Source organism: Athene noctua, chromosome 16 (genome assembly GCF_965140245.1).
Source record: "Athene noctua chromosome 16, bAthNoc1.hap1.1, whole genome shotgun sequence".
Classification (NCBI taxonomy): domain Eukaryota; kingdom Metazoa; phylum Chordata; class Aves; order Strigiformes; family Strigidae; genus Athene; species Athene noctua.
This window is the reverse complement of record NC_134052.1, coordinates 14322016-14332141: the sequence shown is the minus strand read 5'-3', so window position 1 is coordinate 14332141 and position 10126 is coordinate 14322016. Positions and strand designations below refer to the sequence as shown.

The 10126-nt window shown below is 42.0% G+C and overlaps 1 protein-coding gene across 1 annotated transcript; it reads right to left on the bottom strand.

Moving 5' to 3' along the window:
- Nucleotides 1–2035: 2035 nt before the first annotated feature.
- Nucleotides 2036–9694, bottom strand: GID8 (GID complex subunit 8 homolog). Its single transcript, XM_074920358.1, has 5 exons — nt 9606–9694; nt 8247–8376; nt 6908–7104; nt 6197–6394; nt 2036–5863 (listed from the first exon to the last, which is right to left on the bottom strand). The coding sequence occupies exons 2-5, from the start codon at nt 8362–8364 to the stop codon at nt 5690–5692; spliced, it is 687 nt and encodes a 228-aa protein (XP_074776459.1). The 5' UTR covers nt 8365–8376; nt 9606–9694; the 3' UTR covers nt 2036–5689.
- Nucleotides 9695–10126: the final 432 nt, after the last annotated feature.

The window sequence follows — 10126 nt, the reverse complement described above, 5'->3', positions numbered from 1 at the left end:
GAACACTTTGCAGGTTCCTGAAGAGCAGCTACCTCCATAAATCAAGAGGGGTTACAGTATTATTGAGCTGAACCTTAGTGAAATAGCAAAAAAGACTCCTCACACAGCAGAGAGACAAGGCCAGGAGGAGGGCACCAGGGCTGACAAAAGCAAAAATCATAAAATCATACTTAGTCCTTTGCTTCAGCATTTCTTCCTCAGAGGAAAGCAATCTCCCCCAGGCGGCCTGCAGCACAGCCACACACGGTCGCACAGACCTGCTACCAACCGAGGACAGCAATACAAGCTTTGGTACAAGTGGAAACTGAGAGGAACCACGTGTAGTTAAGCACAGGGCTTAGCCATGTCCAGGGGCAGGATTTCCTCCCTTTATTTGGACACAAACCTGGAAACTATAAAGTTTTTTTATTCACTCTGCTACTGTCCCCGTTTCCAGAAGAGGGAGCCAAGTCATGGTAAAATGCTGCCAAAACCCCAAACCGTTGTTCAATTTTTTTTTTAAATGATGTATATATTTGGAGTTAAGTTAATTCGAGGCAGGAGGGGAGATGAACACAGAAGCAAAATGCATGTAACAAGCTCAGAAAAGAACTGAAGAAGTCTTGGGCGTGGTACAGTAATCACAGATGCAGAAAACTTAAATCATACCCGCACATGAGTTAATACTACGTTAAGTCTCACTGCTGTGGGATGCAAGCAGCTCCAACACAGACACTGCAAGAGCAGCTACTAACTTACGAAAATTATGATTCAATTTGGAAATCTAGCACGACGCACAAAGTTTTATTTGCTGTACTCCTCTCCTTGCGCTGCTCAGTAGCACCCCTTCAGTTAATAGCTTTGACTAATTTGCTTCCCGCATAAAAAGCTGGTTTCACCATCAGAAATAGCTGCAGTTAAAAGAAGCGTTTGGAGTGTTACATCCATCACATACACATAAATAAGTTTAAGAAGTAAAAACATAGACATCGTTCCTTTTACTGCTGCATAATTGTCTGGAAGCAAGCCTCCCACCGAGCTGATTAAACGGCAAATGGAATCAGTTCAGAAGACAGGTGCTGACTAAAGAAAATAATCTTATGCAAGAACACAATCACCTCTAGTTTTTCCTGTGTTCGGCTTAATCTGTCAAAAGATTAAACCAAATAAAAGATTACTGTGTTAATATTTGAGCTGACATTTACTATCATTAAAGTTTATCCACACGATGGTTGTATTATTTGAAGATTTTAGGAAGTTAAGCACAGATCAAGACCAAATCCTGAAAGGGTGTGAATGGAGAAATAGGCTCACACATTCCATAAAGGGCAATTGTTGTCTCCTGAAAGGAACAGCCCAACTGCAGCTGGAAAGCTCCCTGCTAACCCAGAGCCGTTTCAATGCAACTTGTCCACAGTCCAAAGAAAATGCGTGTGGTTTCTAGTGCTAAACAACTGCAACTTCGCAAAACCGCTGCAGGCAGCAATGCGCTGAGAAATCAGCAAACAATCAGGGAAGTTGACAAATGGAGTGTTTTTAAATGAAGAGCAATTGCCATGCGGAAATTCATCCAGGTGGGGGTTGGAATCCGCATTTAACATGACAATGAGAGAAGGGAGGGGGGCTCTCTGGTTCTGAGGTGCCTGGATGCCCACTGGCACTTTGGCCGATCTCATCCTTAACCACATGAAGGCAGGAGGGGAGAGGAAAGGAGTAATTTCTAGCACCTCGATGAGTCCATTGAGAAATACAAATCCTTTTGAGGGTGCCGCTCAGCAGCTTTGTCTCTGCACAGCTGAGCAGCCAACACCATTGCTCGTGCAACAGCCATAACCTTCCTCATCACCAACATCACAGCAGAAACAAACACTGCCCGGTGACACCGCGGCGTGAAGAGATCTACAGCACAGGTCAGAACTCACTGTACCCTACAGGCGGATTTAGGGCAAAATACGACTCCATGTCCTCTTATATTCTTTGAGGTATCTCAAGGATGATTCCAGCTGCTGTTGGCAGCAAGAGGCGCCGTTACCCGTGAAGATAAGACACACAGGGATCACGCTCCAACTCAATTTAATAAGCTTCGTAACGAACTTGGACAGAAAGTGGTTTGAAATAAGTCGAGCAACACTCATCTACTAGTCAAGGATTTTTTGAAGTAATGCTTTTAAGCTTATACTCAAGCATACAAAGCATAAATTTTACAAATTAAAAACAATAAAATCATCCTAGAATAATGTAATGGCTTCCCCTATATGTACAAGGAGTGGAAAGGAAACAGAATTCTTTCCAGGTAATTTCACACATCTTAAATGCTACATAAGTGCTCTCCACATTCGTTTTAATTTTTCTTTCAATGTGGGTGGAAGGAGCTGAAAGTGTTTCAATGAAATCATCTTAAAGAGAGAGAGGTACTTCACCTGGTTTCAAGCTGCATATGTTTGCCTCTTCAAAAGTCTTGAGAGGAAATGCTTTACTTAAAATTCTGCTGTTAAGTTTCTGTGCAGCAGCCTCCGTTTTATCCAGCTATATAAAATTAAACAGTTCAGTAAGTATTTCTCAGAAAGTACCACCAGTACTTCATCTTCATGGAAACCTGTTATCCCCCACCCTTCACAAATGACTCCATTGTACAACAGAAGCAACCACAGTTTAGCTTAGATATGACAGCAATAAAAGAAACATGGTAACAGCGAAGACAACAGTTATTAGGGAGGTGATAGGTTTTTGGAAGAGGAGAGATTTGTAGCCTAATCAAAACACACTTGATACACAGCCTTTCTGCAGAGGCGTATAAACCAGGATATTTTACAACGCAACTTCTTCATGTCCATAGCATTAATGAAATCTTACTTGCTTTCAACAAAGGAAAGGCTGGGGGAGGAATGAGTGTAGTGTACCACGTTTAATTGCCAGATTTGTTTGTCACCGTTGAGTTTGGAACAAACCTTCTTACAAAAGTTATTTTCATATTGTTCTAAATTAGAATGGAACAAAATATGTATTTTTACACTAAAGCAAACTGATCAAAGTGGTGTTTAATAATATTTGTTAAAGTGGTTATCTAACAAAAATGGGTTAACAAAATCCCATTCATTAGTAGTCACCAAATAAGACACTTTTCATGCATATGACAAAAGTTCATTCGTGTACTGAGACGTCTGTTTACTGTGTACAATATTTCCATAAATTATAATATGTTTCACAGCCCCTACCATTCAAGAATATTTCAAACAGATTATATATTATATTTGTATATGCAAACTATTTTATATACACTAATATAAAGATCCTTAGAAGTACCAATATCACTACCTTTACGCTTTCTCTAAAATGCATAGCTTTCGAATATTTTCTTGCAGTTACCAAAAACTTTACAGATTAAAGCTGCTTATCAATGTGGCATGTTCATAAAAACAAAGTGAAATAGTTCTATACTAATTTTATATTAAACCCCTTAAAAAACATGTTTACTTTTTTAATGGGAAAAAAAAAAAAAGCTAGGAAAAATTCAAGTAATCTATGCTCAATCTTTGCCCAAATACTCTATGAAATTATGATGTTCTAGAAGTACAGTGAACTTCTCAACCAGGACTGTAACACTGCATTTTTCACAGAGAAAAACGCCAGTCATGCCACAAAAACACACCTTCATCTGGGAGAAGCTTCAGATGAGATTTAACAATGCAAGCGTCAGAACAGAGAAAAAGCTGATCGGTTATATATATGAAGAAGTTAGAGCTATTCCAGTTTTGTTTCTGCAGTTTGTTATTAAACAAAGTTACATTAACCATACAGTTTTTCACAAACTAAAAGTTATACATGGTTTTCAGACATCAACCGACTGGAAAAAGCCAAAAAAAAAACCCAAAAAACAAAACCAACCCACAACTGTTAAAAGTTTGGTGTTAGAATAACCAGCCTGGGTGAAGAAAAACCAGACTGCTGTTGTAGTTGGGGGGCTACTGATAGCTTGTTTGTTTTGTATAAACTTCAAGACCTCCATACCACAAAATGCCTCAAACTGGAGAACAGAACGATCAGTAATAAATGAGAACAAGTAATTTTGTTATATCCATCATCTAGCTTAACCTCGGTGCACCGCATCTGTAATAGCTGATAACAAACAACGGTTCCCCCCCCCCCCCCCCCAAAAAAAATAGCTACACAAGTAAACAGTGTTCACAGTAATGCAATCAGTAACAGGTTTTGTTAGTTTCTGTAAGTCAGGTGTATCTGCAAAGCTTTATACAGTTTAATGCGTAAGTATTCCAGTAAAATTAAGTGAAAACTAAGTTTCATTCTACAGGGTAATATCTACCATACAAGACTAGAGTATGTACAGCATGGGACTGGTGTGACAACTGCCAGTGTTTCATGATGTTAAACTATTCCACCCATCAGCTCGATCTTTGTTCAGCAAATCTTTAATAAACTTGATATACGCACCTAAAAACCTAGAGATCGATTTGGCAAGATTAGTGCTTGCTACCACTGGATATATCCCAGTGTACAGTGCTGCAAAACTGAGTCAACCAGAACATCCCATACCCAGATTACAATTTGTTGACTTGAAAGTCTGGACTTCACATGTAAAACATTAAAACTATAAGCCTAACTGGAGTGAGGACAGTCAGTAAACAAATAACAGGTGAAAATGAACTGCATCTCTTCAGAAAGGTATGGAAGAATTGAGAAAATAGGAATTTCAGGTTTTAGACAGCCCTGCTCTGCTCAGCTCAAGGCATAAAAACAGCCCAAGCAGCTCTAAAACTACGATTCAGCAAGCATAAAGGCAGATCCTGCACAAGATGATGCAACAGAGGCTTCAACAAGCACCTCTCCCCTCTGCTTCACTTCCTAACACAACATGTCTTTCAGCTTAAAAACATCCAGTGGCCTTCAGAGCCTCAGCAGCCCGCTGGAATCACTGCAGTGTCTACAGCTGCACGTTTCATATAGCGGGGGAAAGGCCCCTGTTAACAAAAATCCTCAAATGCCTCTGGGGGCCATTTTGGTCATTTGTGAAAATTAGGAAAAAAAAAAAACAACCCAAACAACTTACTTCCGACAATACTCCTCCTGAAAAGATGGGTCACTGATCCATTATGAACATAGCTCTCACCATATAAAGCACCAAAAAGTCAGAAAGAAGGAAAAAAAAAAGTCCTTAAATTATGATTTACAAGTCTGTACACTATTTCCTAAGCAAAAGGTTGACCTTAATGCGAAGTTTATAGATGAAAACTTGACCAGTTACTTTTAAGGGGAATGTATATCTGGCTATAACTTAAAGGTAGAAAATATTCACTGTTCTATATACACATTTCAAACAGGAGACAGTTAAACTTAACTGAATAGTTGCCAATATAACTCCATATTAATTCACTGGCCACTAAACTAGGCATCAGTAGCCAATTAGAAAGCTTGAGTTCTGTACTTTTAAAAATGCTATTTTTCCTGTCCTGTTTAATTGGTTTTTTTTAAAAATGTATTATAGTGCATAGCCTAAGTCAGACTTTCAAAGAGATACAGCGCCTTTCAATGCAGTTTTTGCAGCATTTAAAAGGGACTTTTCTCCCTTCAAATTAGATGTTCATTGAAAAATCTGAATTGAATGCTGTACTGTAGTAAAAATATTTCAGTCACAGACTGATATAAATGTATACTGTGCAGTACTAAGATTGTTTGATGTCCATCTGCACACATTTTACTTGGGTTCTTCAATCGTCCCCTTGCTGAGGTCTGTCATTTTGGGATATTTCACTTTCTTCTGGTCCAGCTCATTCTGAGCCCACAGTAGTAGTTTCAGTAATTTTGCCAACTTGGGTGTTGATTCACGATTTTCATAGTCTAGAACAGCTTGATTAACCTCACTCCATACCTGGAATAGAAAATACTGGAGTTCAGTAATAGTTTTTGTATGATTAACACTGCTAATGTCACACAGACATTGACAAGATCACACCTAGTGTGCTAATTCCTCAGAACATGGCCAGGGCAAAGCTCCATAGACTATGAGCCTGGAGAAGACAAGGAAGAGAGCCAAGTAGTTGAATACATTAACACCCATTTTTTTTTAAATCCTGCTTAGGAAATACTTCTGTTCTTTTGCATATCACTATATACATTTTTTCTAAACATTTCAAAAATATTTGGATGTTATTTTCACCACATATGAATAAAAGACATCAATTTCCTTTGGGGAAAGGACTACCTTCTGTCGCTGCATCATGTTAAGCAAGTCTCCAAATGGTGATTCTTCAGGATTATCAAAGGCAAGCAAAGCCAGCGTACGCTCCATTTCTGTCAGGCATTCCCTGCTCTCCTCGCCTTGTTCTGCTAATTGGGTCTGAGCAAATTCCAGAGCTGCTTCTGTCTCACGCTGCCGAATCAGTTCAATCAAATGCTGCTGCTGCATATGAAAGACACAGCAATATTAGCTAAGCAAATTAACAAATCTCCAGTATTTCGAGAGTGTAATCTTCAGACATTAGTGTGTAATTTGAGACAAACACTATTCGAATTTGACAGTTTGAGGTCAATTCTTCACAACGTATGAGACAAGGAGCAGCAGACTTGTCTACAAAATCTACTGAAAGAGGTAACCTCGTGCTTTTGAGCAACATGTTTTGAAAAGACTTATTACTAAAGGAACTACCAGAAATTCAGACTAACAGTAATTGGAAGTTGGTAAGTCACGGACCACTGCTGCTGTTATAAGTATTCATGTTATTAATTGTATATGACAGTTCCTGCATCATGCCACAGAGTTTCCCATTGCTACAAAACAATGCCAAGAACAAACACTTGAAAGTGCATCTGTGTTCTGTCACAAACCTCACAACATACACGTAAAATCTGCACTCCTTTTTCCAGTCTCTGAGCAATCTCTAAAACAAAAATAAAGTTTGCCACCTGTCCTTACCTGCAAATGAAAGTAAAGATATCTGTTTGTATCTAGCAATTCTGGATGGAGACTGTTTATTAACGCAATGGCTTCTTGAATCTGCCCTTTCAAGATCATTTCTCGAATTTTTATTCTTTCATCGAGAGTCTCTAAATCAACACTGGGTTCAATTCCAGACTCCATTCGAAACTTCTCTGCTGCTTCTTTAAAACCCTCTGAAATAGAAACATTTTACCTATGAAAAATATTTCATGAAACACCTTAAAAAACCCATCAGCTTAAACGAAAATATTTGCATATTGCTTGTGCATTTTGGCGGTGTAAAGATTAAGTCTGAACGGAAAAATTCTTATCTATTTAAGCAGGCATTTATCCAACAGGCATCGAATCGAACAGTAAACGCTTAATTCATTCTTAACTCAAGCGCCCTCCTTCTCTAAGGATGCCTGCAACTTGTAGTCAGCTACCTCTTAACTCAAAAGCATATTTTCCACTTAAATAGAGCAATATACTTATTCCAAAAATGGGATTTTCAAATTTCGAGCAGTTTGGCTTCTCCCTCCAGCCCCCAAATCTGTTTACACAGACCCAGCAATCTTACTGAGAAGAAACAGAAAATAAATTTTGCTTTCCTGTATGAACACAGTATTTTTTTTAAGCTGTAACAGCTATTTTAAATCCTAAGTCACACTTTCATACACACAAAAATGATTTACGCCACTAAGATGCTCATCCTTTATCCCAGAAGCTTCACCTACACACCAGTGTAAACAGGGGTGTAGATCGGATGCCTCCGCCCTAGTATAGCTTATTAGGATGGTATGCATCATAATTGCTAGGGACAATTCCCAAGGGGTTTTGATTGCTCAAAGTATAAACTGAGGCTATATGCTGAAGGAGTTAATGTTTTTGTTCTCAAACTATTTTGGTCTTTTAGAGTTTAGCTTTCTGGACAGTTAAAACTTGTTTCTGATAGCTGTTCTGTGAAGCTTTCAGAGTGTTATTTAAACAGCTGCAACAGATCTCAAATTCTGTTTTAAAAAAGGACATCATACAGAAATGTTTGTTTACAGCACTCCAGAAAACATCTTCTTTTCTGCATCTTTCAGCAGAAGAGTTAAGGTTAATAAATGTCACTTCTACTGCATGGTAAGAGCTCAAGTCTCTGAATCTTAATTTCCACTTAAGAGAACACAAGAGCAGTTGTACCTTGCTAAGAGAAGCCAACATCAAATACTAAATCCTCAGAGCCCTTAATTTCACTCCATCTAGTAGCATATTCTAACCAAAACAGTCTGTCTTGATAAAATAAGCGCCATGCATTTAAGAGCCTCATAGCATTACTACTCATTTTTACCTGTAACAAGGTAGTTCATGATAAGGCGGTTCATGTCTGCTCTCTGGATATGCAAGTTATTAAGTTTTTCCATCCATTCATCTTTTGTGATTTCATCAGGTTTTTCTGTGTAACTCATCCTGGACTCTTACTACAAGAAAAGCAAAGCATCTCATTTAATAATTTAATTTAATAAGTAAGTTTAATGCATGCAAGCACTGTGTTACTACCATCTTTATATCTTTTTTATGAGATCTTTTTAAATTAATAATCCAAAAGAGACCCTTTTATCTCAAACCGCAGTTTTACATTTTTCTCCTCCTTGTTCCTGCACCCTTTAACATCTACTAGCAAGTCTCTAAAGCTGCTTTCATCAATCGTCAGAATCAAAAATTCAAACACCGTCTTCTTGTACTTACTCTTAAATCCACTCCAAATAAATCTCGTTCAGAGTTTATACACGGCACACAGCATCAGTGTTAAACAAATGAATCAAAGAGTTTTGACAGCTAGCCAGAAAAAACTATAACAAATGTGTAAAGCAATGCTTATGTAAACATTATTTACTTTAAAGTTTTCATCAAAACAGATGGGACAGCTCCATATATTGTACAGCTACGAAACTGTACGTTATATATTTTCCAAGGCACAACTAAAACACTTTAACTAGCTTAGCTTCGCTGTCCCCGAAAGTGCTACTGTCAACGTCACTAAAATGCTTGGGTTTTTTCTCCTAGTATTTATCTCGATTTTTTTTTTTTTTTCAGATTCATAAGCAAAGCGCTTCGTTAAGCCGGCATTTAATCACTTCTACCTCCGAGTCACGATCACAGGGGCAGCGAAAGGGGGAGGAGAGGCGGCAACAACAACAACAGCAACAGGCACCGCCACTCCGCTCAGACAAACGCGAGCGGCAGCGCGCCTTCTCGGCACCACCCCGCTTCCAACAGGTTTTTCTTTCTCTAAACTACCGCCGAAGCCACACCGCACCCAGGAAAGTTGGGGCAGCGGGAGGCAGGATCAGCCCAGAGCCGGCTGAGGGGCCGGTCGCTCCCCGGCCCCGCATTCACGCCGCTCCCAACCACGCGGCGGGGAAACGGGGCTCCGGCAGCCCAAGCCCCGCGCGGCCCCCGCTCGCTGGGGAAACCCGCCCGTCGCCCCACAACCCCCGCTCGCCACCGGCCCGCCGAGGCGCTGCCCCCGACCTGGCCCTCCCCGGGGCCCGGGCCACCGAAGCGCTCGGCCCCGCTCACCGCAGGCCCCAGCGCCTCCCCGCCCCTCCGCAACGGCCGACGGCGGGCTGACCCGCCGGGCCAGGGGAGGGGTCTCGCCAGCCCCCGTCCCCCGAGGGAAGGAGCGGCCCGGCCGCCGCCATCTTACCGAGCGCGCCGCGGTGCCGGCCCGGCCGCAGGAACGCGGGTCCCTCCGCCGCCTCCGCCAGGCCGCTGGCGCGCGGATCTCGCGAGAGCCGCCCGCCCGGCCAATCAGCGCCCGGAGAGGCGCGAGAAAAGGCGACCATAGAGTTACCCGGTGGGGTAGAGAGTACGCCGGTCCCTCCAGGGGGAGCTGGTATCATAGAGACGGGCCGGGTGGCGGTACCGCCGTACCACGGAGATTGAGCGCGATCCCGCCAGGGCCGCGGCGGAGCGGGGCGGGCCGGGCTGCGAGGTGGCTGCTCTGCCGCTCAGTCCCTGGGATCGGCGTCGCTGGAGGCAGCGGGGCCGCTGTCCCGGGCGGGGCTGAGGGCCGCGGCTCGTTCCTTCCCTTCCTGCGCTGTCTCCGCCATGCTGCCTCCCCCGGCGGCCGCGACCACCTCAGCCAGGCGCTGCCGCAGCTGCTCTGTGGCTCATATCCCTCCCCGACGCTTTCATAACGCCTCGGGTGACAGCGTGAACCTCCCT

Bases quoted from the DNA above. Each gene is read 5' to 3' on its own strand.
- GID8 (XM_074920358.1), bottom strand. From the start codon at position 8,364: ATGAGTTACACAGAAAAACCTGATGAAATCACAAAAGATGAATGGATG. The intron at 7,105-8,246 runs GTAAAAATGAGT...TTTCTATTTCAG, and splicing joins CATGAACTACCTTGTTACAG to AGGGTTTTAAAGAAGCAGCA. The intron at 5,864-6,196 runs GTAGTCCTTTCC...TTTCTATTCCAG, and splicing joins ACATGATGCAGCGACAGAAG to GTATGGAGTGAGGTTAATCA.